The following is a 16,763-nucleotide window of genomic DNA, read 5'->3' on the forward strand; positions in this document are numbered from 1 at the left end:
TGAGGTTTTGCTGAATGTCTTATCCCTGGCCCTTCTGGCCTCAGTTTCCCTTCCCCTCTCCCAACACACTCGCTGCCCTCCCTCTCCCCCTTCTGATGGGAGGGCCTGGACGTTCTCCAGAATTCCTTATTGAAACTCAGACTGATCTGGCAGCTTCTGTCAACAGGCAAAGACTGAGCAGCAGCTGGGTTTTGCCCCCAGCAGCTCAGAGTATAGCACCTAAAGCTGCTCTGTCTGGGGGGCAAAGACAGGCTCGGTCATAAGAAAAACTTTTAAGTTGTTTTTAAAAGGCACCAAGAACATGGGACACTTGGTTATAGGAAGAGTAATTTCTGTTTCCTTAAACAAGTGGGGGGTGGCTGGGGCCCGACAGCGAGTCCCAAGCAGGTGTGGACAGCATGGCTCAGAAGGAGCCCACGTTCCCGGCAACGGCACCTGAATCCTCCATCCTTTGTCCGCACCTGTGCCCGGAGTTAAGGACGCTTCTTTCTCCTGAGTCCTGAGCTCACAGGACCCGGGGAAGTGTGCTGCTCTGTGGCGCTCCTGGTGCCTGTGAGAGCCGAGGGCTGTGTTTGTAGTTTCCTGTTGTTTTTCCCTAGAGGAGACGTGGGTGGCATCCCCTGGGCTGTGGGTCCGCATTTTGTCCTGAGTGGGTTCATCTGGTGGACGGTCTGTGCTGGGACCTCGCGTCCCGAGGGGCTGCTGTGGTCCTGGCACACTGGCGCTGCTCTCGGCCGGCCTCCTTGTGACTCACATTTCCTTTCTGTCTCCACCCTCCACCCCTGCCCGCCGGCACTACGAGGGAGAGAAAGGAGATTTTGTCTAATTTATTTATAATTTCTTCTTTGAAAACAGAGCATAAGCAAAAACTAAGTATATCTAGCTATACATGTTCATTTGGGGAACCGATTTTATAAAAGATGGCGAGGAAAGAGGCCTCTGTCGGAGACTGACACCCATTAATTCAAATTAACTACCCAAACTAGTCCCCAAACCGTGTGCTCACCAGAGAGGGGTGTCCAAACTCCTTCCCAGGAGCGTGGGTCTAGAACCTCCCCTCCCTGGGCCTGGGGCCAGGAGAACAATGGCCCTTTCACAGGCACCCTCGGGATTTTTAAACATGCAAACGGCCACTGGGGTAAGGTTAAAAATACCTTGTGTTTTGCATTTCTATATACCCTGATGTGGCCAGAAGTAGTCAGAGAAAGGACTTTCTTATTTACCCAGCAGTTCCTCTGCGCGAGGCAGGACCTTGGCTGCTGGGCCCTTGCTCATTAGAGTGACTCCACTCCCAAAAGCACAGAGGGTGTTGCGGGCTTTGCGGGGGCGAGGTAATTGGCCCGTGCTTCCCACTGTGTGCACTGCGGCTGGAGCTGCGGGTGGAGAGCCAGGATGCAAACCTTGGTCCGGGGCTGGAGACAGCGCACATTTTACTGGGGTCGCCTGTCTTTGTCCTGGGCTCACGCTCCCTGGGAGAGTGGAGCGTGGGAACCCTTCCGTGGTCGGTGTGGGGCTGGAGATGTGCTTGTGGACACAGGCAGAGGGGCAGGTTTCTGGGGCTCGCCGCCCTGTGGTCCCCGGCAAAGCCAGGGGTCTTTAGGCCCCCAGATCCCCTGCACCAAGTTTGGGTATGATTGTAGCCTCTCCCCTCCAGGCCTGCGTCTGCTCTCCGCGGGTCCCGCATGAGTGACTTTCCGCTCCTTCGAGTTAATAGCCGGGATGGCCCTAGCCGGGCAAGGGGTGGTCCCCTAATCAGAGGGGACCCATTTGCCCGGATCAAGGCAGGCGTCTTCGGGGTGGTGCACTCAACCAGGCACACAGAGTGACAGACTTCTCGCTGCCCCTTTCTTCTAGATGGCCACCACATCTGGGAAATGGAGGCGAAAACCGATCGAGACCTGTGCAAGCCAGTAAGTATCGGTCAGAGGTGCCGCATCGAGGGTGCTGCCAGGGATTTCTCAGGGGCTCGTCAGGCTGGAGGAGGGGGTTCCTGGCCCGAGGCGCGTGGCATCTTGTTTGTTAAAATGAAACGACTAATAAAAATAACCGATAGAGTCACAGACAAGACATAGAAATGATTGTAAAACACTTCCTAAACCAGCTCTGAGGATGCAAAATAAAATGACGACCCAGGACCAGACAGTGTGGCCACACGGGACCAGACGGCACACGGGGCAGAGGCTTCTACCCAGGAAGTGCTTTGTAAACCCTGACAGTAACAGCTCTCAGCCACACGGTCCAGGACATGGGGGCCCACTCTTATGCCCGTGGTGTGGGACCCTTCTGTCACCCTCTGGGCTGTCATTGTCACCAGGAGTCCCCACATCGCCCCATCGCCCCCAGGAAGATGGGCTGTTCTGAGCCTCTGAGTGGGCGCCACTCCTGCCCGGGCGTGCCGGGCCCCACGGCTCCACCAGCATCCTTGGCAGGGCCGTCTTAGTACGTGTTCTCCTCGAAGAACACCCACGACTTAGTAGACTCCCATTCTGAACATGAAGTTGGTGTGAGCTCAGATGTAATTGTGCCACTCAAGGTTGCTTGTTCCGTTGCCAATGAGCGAGCAGGTGGACGTGTAGGTGCAGGACATCTGCGTGCACATGGCGTGACCCCATCGTCATGTGCCAGGCTTGGGGCCTGCAGGTGGGCTGCCCGCAGGGGCCCATCCTTACACTTGGCCTTTTGCAGCTTTCTCGGCACCGTTCACACGTGCAGGCACCTGCGCAGTAATGATTGGTTATTGGTGGAGACTGTCTCTTATCTGGAGTTGCATGGCTGTTCCGGCTCTTCTGACTCCTGTCCGCGTGGCAGTGCCTCTCCATCCCTCCTTCTCCCGTCTTTATGTTTAGTGTGGGTTTCCTGCGGTTCTGCTGTTTTAGCCTTTGGCAGTCTGTCTTTTAACTGATGGCCTCAGACCAGTGGCGCTCGCAGTGGCTGTTGACAGCTGGACGCTATCCTCCACTGGGAAAGTGTGTCCGCTTAGTCCCTCAAGAGCAGCAGGAATCTTAGGCTGACATCAAAATGCCACGGCTAGCGAGGGGTTCTTTGAAGTCCAGAATTCTCCCAGGCTCTGTGGTCATTGTACCGCCTGCTGCAGAGGCATGGACGGTCCTTCTCCTGACCACATAGGGTGGTGGGAGGGTCAGTGTTCAGAGACACCACTCAGGTCAAGGACTGACTTTTCTCCCTGTGGGTCCTGGACTCCTGTCGTGTGAACAGGGGACCCTGGGCATGGGGTTCACTGAAGTGACCCACGTAAATGATGCCCTTGGCTGGCAGGATGCCGAGTCGCAAGGGGAGACTCTCAGCCGCCCCGGGGGTGGCTCTGACAGCCTCTGGCTCTGCAGCCCAGCCTCCGCTCTCATCAAGGGCAGTTCTGCCAGGAGGAAGCGTCTTTTACCTGAGACTCAGCTTCCTTCTCCAGGCTCTAATGCGCCTTCTGGAGCCTTTCTGACTGGTGTCAGGTGAGCGACTCCTCCCACCAGGAGAGACCCGTGCTCCCAACACCGCTCCTCTCCAGTGATGCCCAGGCCCCGCTGATGCTCTGAGCCTCGCATCCTCAGAGGCTCACACACCCGGAGCCTCACACACTCAGTGCCTGACACACTCAGAGCCTCACACGCTCAGTGCTTGACACACTCGGAGCCTCACCATGCTCAGTGCCTCAGAGGCTCACACACCCAGAGCCTCACCATGCTCAGTGCCTGACACAGTCAGAGCCTCACACGCTCAGTGCTTGGCACACTTGGAGCCTCACCATGCTCAGTGCCTCACACGCTCAGGCTCAGACAGCCGGAGCCTCACACACCCAGTGCCTGACACACTCAGAGCCTCACACGCTCAGTGCCTGACACACTCGGAGCCTCACCATGCTCAGTGCCTGACATGCTCAGAGGCTCACACACCTGGAGCCTCACACACTCAGTGCCTGACACACTCAGAACCTCACACGCTCAGTTCCGGACACATTCAGAGCCTCACATGCTCTGAGCCTCACACGCTCAGTGCCAGACATGCTCGGAGCCTCAATGCTCACAGCCTCACATGCTCAGTGCCTGACACGCTCAGAGCCTCACATGCTTGGAGCCTCACACGCTCAGTGCCTAACACACTCAGAGCCTCACACACTCGGAACCTCACATGCTCAGTGCCTGACACGCTGGGAGCCTCAATGCTCACAGCCTCGTTGAAAGGTTGCATGTTTTAAAGTAAGTTTAACAGTTAACAGCCATGTGTTAGAAGAAGCATAGTCTGTGTGAACAGTGATACACTTGTTTATCCTTCTTGTCTCTTACACGAGGCTAACTTTTATATATTTTTTCTAATTATAAAAATGTCACACTTGTGGAAATTTGGGAGATGTAACAAAGTATTAAAAAAGGAAAACACATGCCTGGTGTAATTTCCCCACTGAGTCAGAACCACTATTAACATTTGGTGTTTTCCTTCCAGGCTTCTTCTGTTGTGCGTGGGTGTGTCTGCGTGTGCACGTGTGTACGTTCACACACATACGCATTATATTGCAGCTATCTTTAAACACAGGGGGATTGTGCTGTGTGTGCAGTTGGTGTACGTCGTGAGCGGTTTAGACGGTGGGTTCCTTATGGCTGTCGCAGGTGCCCTGGCGCCTTCGTCGTCCTTGTTCTTTTCCTGTAGTGACTGGTCTTCCCGTCACTGTGTCTTCTTCCCTACGTCTTCCTTCTCGGTGTATTTAAGCACCACGGGGACAGTATTTTGTCACATAATTTGTCTGTTGAGCAACTTGAGGCATATCAGCCTGTGCCCACATCAAAACACAGAGCCCTCTGGTCACTGAGAATCTACGAGATGTGACCCCAGAGCTGCACCTGCCCTTGGGGCGCGTTGCCTCTGCCCTCTGGCACTCGGGGACTCTTGCCGCCCGTTGATGCTCGTGGCGTCTCACTTTTATTGCTAAGCGCAGTGTAAGCAGAAGCCCTCTGCCTCTCCAGTCAGCGTCTCCTGTGGAGCCTGGACTGCTCTGATGCAGACTCCACGGTGGCTTGCTGTCCCTGAGGCCAGCTGCGTGTGGGGCGCCAGCGATGCTCGCAGTGTCCCCTTCCATGTGGTTGAGTCCTCAGAGAACAACCCCTGACGTCCCGCCTTTTCTCTGTGTCTTCCCTGCACAAACCGTGACACTGAGGCTCGGAGTCCTGCTCAGCGAGCCAGGCCCCCGACCGCGGGCTGTGTGACCGCGGGGCCCCGTCGCCAAGAGGCAGCGCCCACGTGGGGTCTGCGGCAGCGCAGTTCTGCCTGTCAGCCGCCTCCGCACCGGGGCCGTCTCTTCAGGTTATTTTGATAAGAGGACGACAGGCTCAGGCGGGGACACGTGTGCATGCTGCTTTTCCCAAATGAAATGAAGTTATTAAAGCAAGAAAAACATGTTGCCTGGAGCAAGTGTGGTCCCGGATGAGCCCGGAGGGGGCCTCAGGCTGGGTCCTGGCCCCTTGGCCCTGCCGGTCATGAGCCCTCAGCGGCAAGCATCTGTGCCTCAGTTTCTTCATCTGCAAAAGGAAAAGGGTGGGCCTGAGGGTCTCTTTGGTTTTCTGTTTTAACATTCTCAAGATTTCATTATTAACACGATTCGATCAATTTTGCTATTAAACAGGTAACAAGCTACAGTCAATGGGTTTTTCCTACACGTTTTCCCTACTCTTTAACTGAAATGGTGTGACAAAAAAATGAGGAAACTCCTTGGATGTGAAATCCCACCCAGCCCCCAGAAATCAATGCACCGCCCTGCCTCCTGCAGTGTTGGTGCGTGTGGGGATGTGCCCGCGGGCTGATTCAGGCCCACGGACGCCCAGCGTGGAGCGCTGTGACTGGCAGCCTCTGCACACAGGAAGCTGGGATTCAGGCATCCTGCCCCTGCCCATTTCTTTCTCCAATCTGCCGTGCTACCCCACGGTCGCTGTTTTTATATCTGTGCTTGAAAGAGCATAATTTTTGTACAAATGTGGCTGACTTTTATTTTAAAACATGGAAAGGAAACACAGACAATCCTGTTCCATCTGTGGGTTCGCGTTCTACCCATCTGCCAGCTCCCCGAATCTGCTGAGTGTCGAGCTCACCCGTCGTCTTCAGTTTGGGGGAATCTGGAGTCCATGACGTGGGCTTTGGACCCTTGTCTCAGAACCTGTCCCCAGAGACAGGTCTCCGGGAGCTCCTCCCCCGGGTCTCCATTACCAGTTACCTGAACATGTGTTCCTGGCTCCATCCATGAGTCAGCGAACGTGGGGCTTTTTTCAGTTTTTTGAAGGCCACTGATCCTCTGGTTTAGGGTCGGCAGAAGTATGTGGGGTCTTCTGAAGACCTCACCTGCTGAGTGCCAGTCAGCTCTCACCATTTGCACTCGAGGCCTCCCTCCCAGGCTGAGAAGGCTATGAAGCCCCGGCCTGCCTCCCCTGCACACACCTCCTCAGACCACCTCTCAGCTCTGGGCACACGTCAAGGACCGTGTTCCTCGCTGGCCCACGCATGACTGGCAGGCCCGGCCTCATACACGTGTGCTGTGTCACACGCAGGCTCTGTGTGGGCGGCTTTGTTGAAGCAGCCTGGGCAGTTGGAGCTGTTCACCTTTACAGAAACTCTGCCAGGCGGTCACCCCCGGGAAGGGCCCCTCCATGTGACTGCTTCAGGGCGAAGCCTGTGCACTTGTCGCTAATGCCTCCTCCCGTCTGCTGCTTTCTCACCAGAATTCCTTGGTGGTTGAGATACCGCCGTTTCGAAATCAGAGAATCACCAGCCCCGTCCAAGTCAATTTTTATGTCTGCAACGGGAAGAGGAAGAGAAGTCAGTACCAGCACTTCACCTACCTGCCTGCCAATGGTAACACTCTCTTTCTAACCTTAAGCGCTGAAAATGAACCAATGGGGTACTTTTTCTAAAAGATGCAGAAACGATGGGATGCTCTCTGTAAAACCACATGGTTGCATTGTACATTTAAGTTGTGTATCATCTTGTTACCAAGACCACGTCGTCGCCTCCTTCAAAAAGAAAGTGAAGCTTTCGGTGTATTTCTCTCTGTCATTTGGGGTGGGGCTGCGTGTTAGGATAATTACTGATCATTTTGTTGGCTGCTCGCAAATACACAGCAGCCAAGGGGGAGAAAAAGTACCACTGCTTTGTGCTCGAAAGCTGCGGGGGTCTTGGTGTGTGTTTGAATTCTATCGATGTTTAAGGTGGAAAAGCAGATAGTGGTAATTATCTTGCAGGTGCCTTTAGAAATAAACCCTTGCTTGTAAGCCTAAAGGCTAGTGCCTGGATGGTTGTTAATTCACATTAACAGTTTCTGTGCGTGCTAACGCCGCAACGTTCTGCCTTGAACAATTGTCTCCTGCGACTGCAGACCTTGTCAGGTCCAGGTACCTTTTTGCTCAACCAAATTGTATCCTTGTTCAGATTGTCTGTTTCTACATTTTGGGGATGGCTTCTTATGACTTAAGAAAACTCAGTTTACCTTTTCAACTTCGTAGGGTGTTTTCCTAAAGAAAATACCATTGTTTGTTTTTTCACCCCTTAAACATATGGACAAGAAAGATGTGTTGCCCACGCGCCCCCAGAGCCTTGCCCGGCGCTCTGTGGCCCGTCTCTCCCCTCCTGGCCAGCCAGGGAGCCGGTAAGAGGACAGCACTGGCTCATCCTGGACTTCATTGCATTGTATGTGAGCTCAGCTATGCCAACAATCCTTCTATACTGTAGCTTTGGTTCTAAAAGCTTAAGAGAGTCATACAATTTAAGAGGGAAATTACACACTAAAAACTAATTGCAAAGGTAGCCATGTTGTTGTCTAGGTAAAATCAAGATTTTTTTGAAGGTTTCAGTTTCTTAAATATAAATGTCATTTACAATCGGCTAGATGATAGAAAGCCCTACAATATCTGTGTTGATATCAAACAGTTATAATTAACTGTGTTTCAGGCAAATACTAGCCATGCCTTCAAGATTTGAATAACGTGATCTTGTGTAAAGTTACCGTGTCCTGAGAGTGTACAGGGAATGGGCTGCGGACGCGGTGTGTGTGCCCGTCGGTGGCTGGGGGGCGGCTCCTGGTGCAGGTCGTTTGTTCCCTTAACCTGTGATTCCTTTTGGATTCACGTGGTCTGTCCAGCTTCTGCTTCGTGCATCCTGCTCATTCTTGGAACAAGGTACAATGTGTCTGACAAAAGAAAATATTTAGTCTTTTTATGAAAATGTAATGATTGTGTCCTAATTAAACTTCAAACATCCTTGACCAAAAATTGAATGTTTTAAAGAAAACCCAGGCCTTATGAAGAAAGATTGTTTTCTAAAGAAGTTTAGAAAATAGCTCTAACATGAATGTTTTCTGTAATCCCTGCTCCAAGTTTCTATAGTGCTGAGCATTAACACAGACTGACCAAGTGTCAGAGGGAGAAGGGGCCTCTCTTACAGGTGGGAGGATGCGGGACCCCAAAGGAAGTGTCACTGAGACCATGGGGCCATGCTGTCCAGGTGCCATTGCATCTCCCCGACCCTGCAGCAGCCTTTCAGTCCTGCGCAATCTCACTCCTACAGGGCTCTGATCTGCCCTCTGCCCCAGCACCTCCATCCCCGTGCTCCCCATCAGCCCCAGCACCTCCGTCCCCATGCTCCCCATCAGCCCCAGCACCTCCGTCCCCGTGCTCCCCATCGGCCCCAGCACCTCCGTCCCCATGCTCTCCATCCACCCCAGCACCTCCGTCCCCATGCTCTCCATCCACCCCAGCACCTCCGTCCCTGTGCTCCCCATCGGCCACAGCACCTCCATCCCTGTGCTCCCCATCGGCCCCAGCACCTCCGTCCCCGTGCTCCCCATCGGCCCCAGCACCTCCGTCCCCATGCTCTCCATCTGCCCCAGGACCTTCGTCCCCGTGCTCCCCATTGGCCCCAGCACCTCCGTCCCCGTGCTCCCCATCGGCCCCAGCACCTCCGTCCCCGTGCTCCCCATCGGCCCCAGCACCTCCGTCCCCGTGCTCTCCATTGGCCCCAGTACTTCTGTCCTCTCTACTCTAAGGGACATCCCACCTGGACCCCTGTCCCTATAGTTGGTCCCAGCTCTGCCCACAGAGCCATCACCCGTCCCATCTGAGCAGTGACTCGTCTGGCTCTCTGTGGCCTGTACTTGCCCTGCCTTTCCGGTGGTGTGAGGCCTGCTTTCATCAGGCCCTAGCCTCCCTTCATCACTTCTCTTCTTGCAACGTGCTCCAGCTCCACCGAGCCTGAGGCGTCCCTGCTGCCAGCCCCTGGGAGCGCCCCTGGCCCACCCTGCCCTCCCAGGTGGTGCGTCCCCATGTCTGCCATGCCCCAGGGGCTGTGATCACACCAGTACGCCACTAGACTGTGAGCTCCTGAGAGCAGGGACCTCAGCCAGCACCTGACTCCATGCCGAATCGTGGGAGGCTGTCCTTACATGGTTTTTACAATAAATAAATGAACGACTGAAAAGCTGGACCTCAGTTACCGGTGTTCGGTTTGTTTTTCTTTGCTGCACACACGACCTTCTTCAACTCTGGGGCTGAGTCCACTCGCTGGCTGACCCAGGTGCGAGCAGGTGTGAGGACCTGCGCTCTGAGTGCCGGTGCACGCGCGTCCTGGAGGCTGCCAAGGGGAGGTCTCCCACCCTCATGGAGACGGGATCGCCAACTCTGGGTTCAGAGGACGTGTTGCGGGTAGCCGACAGCTCTGCAGGTGGACCAGGGTGCGATTTTTCCTCTGGGTTCTGCCGCTGTGTTAACATGAGCCATGTGTCTGCCACAGGCGCGCTCACATCTGACAGCGACCTCGGCAGAAACCAGCCATGGGAGGCGTTGTTCTTATTTACATGGGCAAATTCTTTTTAAGGTTGCAAAATGTGCTGTTGAAATGAATGAGACAATGGAAATAAACACATTTAAACCCTACCCGTGAAATTCAGTTTCACGTGTAAATATGTACAATCAAGTCTCATTTTAGACTTTCCCTCAGGTCAGGTGTCAGTAAGATGACAGCATGGCGCCGTGTCTCCTCCTGCCTCTCAGAGGTGACCTGAGGACCAGTGCCTTGGGAAGGGCCCTGCTGCCACACAAAACTGCCCACACGCCGGGCCGGGCCTCGCCACCCGGGTGCAGGCCCCTGGGAGTGTCAGGTGTTGGAAGTGAAAAGCCCGGAGTGTCTGCTGCTCAGGGGCAGGGTGAGAAGGGCCACTCTGTTGTCACCTTCCGTTGCCTCCTCCCCTTCTTGTCTCAGCTCTGACGTGACCTTGTGATGACTCGACAACAGATGCCCCCGACCCTGTTGGCCCAGTCACGTTTCAAGGTCCCTGTCGGTTGGTCAGACTGGAAGACAGTCTGGAGGCAGAGCACCTCTGGGCTCTGGTGGGGCTGGCCTCTTCGCGCCCGGGACATTGGGGTCCCTATCCCTCTCCAGCGGCGGCCGAGTATTTAACGGGAGGAAAGTCTCCAGTCGAATGTAAGACTGCGAGCAGAGTGTGCACAGCGAATTGGAAACTCCCCGCCGTCACCTGGCATCCCGGGGTAGCAATCAAGTGCAGAAAGTGAGAATTCTAGAAGAGACTGCAAAACGACACATAGGCAGCAGGAGAGGTTTTCTTGTCTCTTGCCTGTCACCATTTGTGTTTAGCAGTACTCAGTGCCGTCTTCTCAGAGGAGGCGTCTCTAGAGGCGTCTCTAGCCGTGCCGTGTGGGCTGAGGGGAGCCCTGGAGCCGAGCATGAGACAGACTCTGCCGGGAACAGTTAGGCCTGAGAGGTGCTGCCAGCTTGTCAGTTGAAGTTAAAGACAGACAGGAGGCTGACCTGGGGGAGCGGCTCCAGGTCTGGGGGCGCAGACGAATGTCCACATCAGCTGTGGCTCCCGGGCTCGCGTTCCAGACGTCTGACCCGGGCGCAGGCAGGGCAGGCGGGAGCCCACCCAAGAAAGAATCCCAGGTCACGACGTCACAACTGTGCACCAAGGCCCAGACGGCTTCCAAGTGAGGAAATAAATCGTGACAACTTATTGGGCCCTGGAGAGTCTGTCTTTGCGTCTGAGATGTTTTTAGTCAGTTTCCCAGAAATGCCCGTGATGGCACCTGGGCCCCCTGCCCACCGTCACTCACAGCTGTGCAGGTGAGGGTCCTGGAGCTTCACTCGCATCAGCCAGGAGAGCCTTGGGGACCCCTGGCCCGCCCGCACACACCTCTGTCGGGGCTCCCCGAGTGGCCAGGACTCTGCCCTGGTACCTGCTTGCCCTTCACGGATGAACAGACCTGAAGAAGGTCGTGTAATGGCGGCCGCCCAGCTTGCACACTTCTCAAAAAGCCCACTCGGGACTGTGGGAAGGAGAAAACCTCAACCCGCTTGGAAGGGACGCTGACCAGGGACAAAGGTGCCCCAGGACAGTGGGTACCTGGCCTGCCCGGGCTCTCTGCTCCTCTTTGTGGATTGGACGTTAGCGGGCTGGGGAACGAGCTCCGGGAAGAGGTGCAGGAGGACATCGTGCTTCCCCTGCTCATCATTAGTGAGAGAATCCATGGTCACGTTCGTTAATAATCGTCCTGGGTGATGCCCTGATTCAGAGGGAGAACGGGGAGCAGAGTCACTGTTCTCTGGCTTGTTATTAAGTCTGGAAATAAGACTAGTGGGAGAAATCAGTGAGAGAGGAGCTGGTGTGCGAGGCGGGAGTGGCAGGGACAGAGCGAAGTGCCAGGCACGCCATCACCCCTGTGGCGGCCAGAGCAGCGGTGTGGTGTGGGCAGCGGGCAGAGGGGGGTCGCTGTGCAGGGCTCCCCCAGGTACGGCAGCTCGTGAGGCTGTCATCCACGGCCCGAACAGCTAACATCTGGTTAGGGACTTGCATGCCTCAAGTTTCTGCAGATCCCAGAGCAGGGGCTGCCGCGAGGAACCGGCTTTGAGCAGCCTGCAGACTCAAGGGCCCCGTGAGGCCGCTGGCCAAGCGCCCCGAGGGCAACGACGGCAGCTCTCGGTTCTGTGGCACGCGGGCTGGATCCTACTCTCAGGGGCGGCCGGAGTCTGTGGCCGGGATCTCGGACTGGCCGCCTTCCAGTTGCCCTGGGCAGCCTGGCGGCCTCGTCTTTACAGCGAGCTTTGGGTTTACCTGTTCCACTGAGCGTTTGGCTCGTTTTTTCCCAAGTCCCTTGTATCAAAGTTTAATCTCACAGCCATCGAATCAGGATGGGTGCTGGCAGTGACTCAGAAAGCCGCTGAGCTCCTGCTGGGGAAAGCATGATGGCCAGGCCAGCCGAAGGCTTTGTGAGCCTCCTCTACCTTCCAGACCCTCCTTGCGCTCCTCCTGCAGCCCCTGGCCCCTCACCCCAGATTAGGTGGGAGGGCAGCCCTCTGACAGGCTCCTCACAGCCTAGGCCTCGCCTGGGCATTGACTCGTAACATCCCCTGTTTTATACAGAAACAGGCTTGCTCACATTCCAAGCTCGCTGAGGCCAAGGCTTCTGAGGACACTGCTGTCCACGCCGTCCCCTTGCGCAGTATCCCTACAAGGGCTCTGTGTGGCACGTGACCACGTGGTCCTCCACCCTGCAGCCCTGCGGGCGAGTATTCTCATCTCCATCTGATGGGAGCGGTAGAGACTCAGGCGGGGGAGCCGAGCGTGTCCACAGTGGGGTCTCGCTCCCGGCCAGCGCCTGAGCCCTGGGGTCAAGGCCTGGCCTTCCCTCCATCGCAGAAAGCTTGTGGCTTTCCACAAAAGCAGATTATGCTGACCTTTCTAACCCATGGGTGTGGGGATTAGAAGGTTCCAGGTGGCCAAGGGGTGTCAATTTTGGGAACTCCAGCTCCCCCAAAGCTCCCTTCCAAAGGCGAATAAAGCCGAGCGGTAGCAGGTGGGAGGCGGGAGGGTGATGGGGCAGGAGGAGACGCCGTCCCAGCTTGCCCGAGGAGGTGCTGCCCTCGCTTCCTGCAGGGCCTCCCGTGACCTCAGGACGGTCAGCTGGCAGGCTGGCTGTGGTCAAGGGCATAGCTGGTCCCTGTGGATGTTCTGGAACATTCTGGAACAGCTGTGTGATAACCTCGTTGCCGAGTGAGCGTGTCGGTGGTGGAGCGGGGCCGGCGCACAGCTGTGAGCGTCGGGCATTGTGCAAGACGCTTTGATGTGCCTGCTCGTCAGAGCCTCCCAGAACCCGGGCGAGGCTGCTTTCATTAAGTCCCTGATTTTACTGGCTCGCTCACTCTTCCACCCAAAAGATGAGGCGCTAGTGTTTTAATTTCTCTTTCCACATTTTAAACCTGATGTGACAGGCGACGGGAACCAGCTGCCCACGTGTAGCAGGATGCTGACTCCTCCCAGCCCATGGAGCCAGCCAATGCCCTGGGAGGGGTGTACGTCCCACTCAGGCCCCCCAGGAGGAGCAAGTGAGGACAAGGCCAGTCCGGGATGGACGGCGTAACTGGTCAGGGTTCAGTGGGGGTCAGGCAGAAGTTTGGAAGCTGTCCGCCATTTCTGGGGAGGGCTGGCTCTCCATGTAGGCCGTTCCTACAGCGCCGGATTCGAATTCCGTTTCCTCCATCGCCTTCGCGGCCTCAGCTTCTAACGTGCATTCTGGTCTGCATGTCGCTGACCTGCCAGGAAATGGTCAGGTTTGGTGGTGGGTGAGCTCCCCAAAGGCTGGAAGACAGACTCAAATTAAAGGCGAATCGGGGAGGCCTCGACCTCTGAGAGCTGACCTGGCCTCGATGTCTGGTCAGACGTCTTGACCAGCAGGCATGCCTGAGCCTCTTGGCCCCACGGAGGGTCAGCCGCAGGCATGGGCTTTGGACGCGGGTCGGTTGCTCCTGAAGAGGTTGGGGGAGTGGAGGAGAGGGGGCAGAGCATGGGGACGGTGTTGGGGTCTGGCCCCTGTGGCAGACAGGGAGGCCCGTGCCCAGAGCGGGTGGGGCTGGGGGCGACAGGGGCCGGGAACCGAGGACGGTCCCTCTCGGAATCCAGCCCTGGCTCACAGCAGCGCCGTGGAGACGAAGGGGCAGGAGGCTGGTTTTGTTTAGAAACCCCAGGCCATGAGCCACCAGAAGTAAAAGGCAGCCTGAGTGTGCAGTGAGGCCGGACACCCAAGAAGTCTGGGCCCCGACGCTGGAAGAGAAGACCTGACAAGCTCTGGCGACTTGGGGCGTGAGGGCTGGTCCCACGACTGGCGGGCACAGCGCGGTGGGCTCAGCGTGGCCTCAGGAGGCCGCCCCAGCACGGCTCCCTGGGCTGGGACCAGAACCCGCCCTCGAGGCGCAGCTGCTTGGATGCAAACCACCGGGAGGATGAGTCATGTTCCCTTCAAATGCAGTTTTGGCAATTATTGGGTGAAACCCGATCGATGTATTTTTTGGCTCGTGTGGTCTGTTTTGACCGTATCTGCCATCAGCCTAATTGGGTAATAATCAGATCCCCACGTAACCGAACCTGTAGAAGATCGGGGCCGGTGCACACCTGCAACCACAGGGCTGGCCCACACATGGTGACACTGCCTCATGCACCCCTTTCTGACTGCTGGCGTCAGAGCCGTCCCGTCACTTCCCATCTGTGAGCCCTTGGTCTCTGGGCCTCTCTGTGCCCGCTGAGGCTTCGCAAACAGGTAGATGATGCAAGGACCACGTGAGATCACGGCTGTTCTAGCCACCTGGTCAGGTCGGCGTAGTGAGCGGCTGCCCGGAGCTGAGATTTCAGTCCTGAGGGCTGTGGTCTTTGCAGTTGGAACCAGAGAACCGTGCCTCCCCAGGAACCTGGAGTGTGCGGTGTAGACTCTGGGTAAGCTGTGTGGGAAAGACAGCGAGCGTGCTCTCAGGAAAAGGGGATGAAATCCTGAACTGAAATGCCCTCTGCTTTCCCACATGGCCTACGGGTGGGTGTGAATCCGCTCAGCCGCTGATTCACCCACCCCCTGACCCGATCCAGAGCTCACTCTTGGCTCTGGACACAGAGAAATGACGCGTCTTTGCCCCTAGGGGCTGGCAGTTCAGGTGGGTCCACTCACTTTTCCTTTCTCGTTATTTCAAAAAAGTCGTGCCCTGGAGTTATCGTTTCTGGATGTTTATATTGATGGTAAAACGTGGGCCTTAATGTCGTGAACAAACACAAGACAATCTGATCTTTGTTTTCCGGGGCTTGGAACAAAACCCCCTTTGTCCAGGACTGTGGCAGGTACCTGGGAAAGTAATCCAAGTTGCAGCCATTGAGAGCACTTACAAAACGTGCGTGTACAATGAGAAGGGAAATTATTAGGAATAATTCCTCGGTTGCATATGGCACCTTCAACTTTCGGGTCGTTTTAGCATGTGTTATGTCACTTGGTCCCGTTATGAACTCGCAACCAGATGTTGTTGCAGACAAAGACGGGGAATCTACAACAGGATCGGGCAGCCGTGACAGAATCCGCCAGACGGGGCCTCAGACCACAGATGTTCACGGCTCATGGCTCACGGCTCTGGAGGCTAGAGTCTGAGATCGGGGTCCCGGCAGGGTCAGAGTCCGGTGAGGACCCTACTCCAGGTGCTGACACCGCCTTCTGTCTGTGAGCACACATGGTAGACAGAGAACGAGATCTTTCTTCCTCTTCTTATGGCCACGACCCCGTCAGATCAGAGCCCCCTCAGGACCTCAATTAACCTTAATCACCTCCTGAAGGCCCCATCTCCAAATAGTCACTCTGGGGTTAGGCTTTAGCTGTGAATCTGGGGACACAGTTTGGTCAGTAGTGATATCTCTGGCTTGTCCAAGGCCAAGAGCTGGGCGTGCCCCGAGGCCGCCCCCTGGCCCCCACTTCTCCTGGGCCAGCAGCTTGGAAACAAGAGGGGTACCTCAGTAGCCCCTGTGTGTGGAGGGGGCTCAGTGCCAGCCTCTGTGGTACTGATGCTCGTGTGTACCCCTCACCATCCTGTAGGCGGATGTTGTCTCTGTCTTGGAGCTGAGACACTGGGGCCCACCGAAGTTGCATAATCAGCCCCAAGGCCACGCGGCTGGCAGGCGGCCACAGGACTTAAACCTGGCTCGCCCAGCGGCCACAATCTGGAGCCCTTTCTCACTCTGCATCTACCTCTGAGCGAGGTGTGCACAGACGGATCTCGTCCCTGTGGCTACAATCCATCCGCGTGTGCAGGAGAAGTGCGCTTAGGCTGCACGTGCAGGGAGAGTGTTTAAAGAAAATGCACAGGTGAACGTGTCTGCTGCTTTATTTGGGCAGCTTTGGGGTCGGCGAGCTTCTCGTACACTCTATTCTTTTATCCTTCATTCTTCAGAATCTGGCGCTGTGCTAGGTACCAGGGTACAAATGTCAGGAAAATTTTGGACTCCGGGAACTCACAAAATAGTTTGGCACTTCCTGTTTATTTAAAGTGCCAGCCTGTTCCTCTGGACAACACAGTTGGACTCGCGAGTGCCGACACTCTGTGGCCTGTCCCCATGCGCCTCCATTGCAAACGGAAGGGATGCCTGTCTTCCTCCACCACAGAGCCGGGGCCCGCTGGGCTAGAGGGTTGGCTCAAGTCGTCTCCGAACTGGATTCCTTGGCAGTGCCCTTCAGTGAGAGGAGAGGATGTCTCAGACTGCGACCAGACACGTGGTTCCTCTGCCCGTGTTTGGTCCTGATCTGTGCACGAGCCCTGGATGGATGGTGTGAGAGGAGCCCAGATGGTGTCCACCTCGCAGCTCCCACATCACCTGTCTGCCTAGGGAAGGTGGTCATGCGCATTCGGCATTCGACAGCCGATGAACAAAGCCTCATCCCGGTGACAGCCCACTGGCCTCCAGACCCGAC

The 16,763-nt window shown here is 56.1% G+C and overlaps 1 protein-coding gene across 14 annotated transcripts in view; it reads left to right on the plus strand.

The window, feature by feature from the left end:
- The window catches only part of NFATC1 (nuclear factor of activated T cells 1), a 125,696-nt gene that overhangs the window by 67,628 nt on the left and 41,305 nt on the right, over positions 1-16,763 (plus strand). For 13 of the 14 annotated variants that reach the window (XM_070627997.1, XM_070627992.1, XM_070627989.1 and 10 more), the window contains exons 7-8: positions 1,855-1,910; positions 6,711-6,843. In XM_070627997.1, coding sequence (XP_070484098.1) covers positions 1,855-1,910; positions 6,711-6,843 — 189 coding nt within the window. Of the gene's footprint in view, positions 1-1,854; positions 1,911-6,710; positions 9,471-16,763 lie in introns of those variants that run through there. The other variant, XM_070627998.1, reaches the window with a different exon arrangement.

This window comes from Equus przewalskii, chromosome 7, assembly GCF_037783145.1.
Source record: "Equus przewalskii isolate Varuska chromosome 7, EquPr2, whole genome shotgun sequence".
NCBI lineage: Eukaryota > Metazoa > Chordata > Mammalia > Perissodactyla > Equidae > Equus > Equus przewalskii.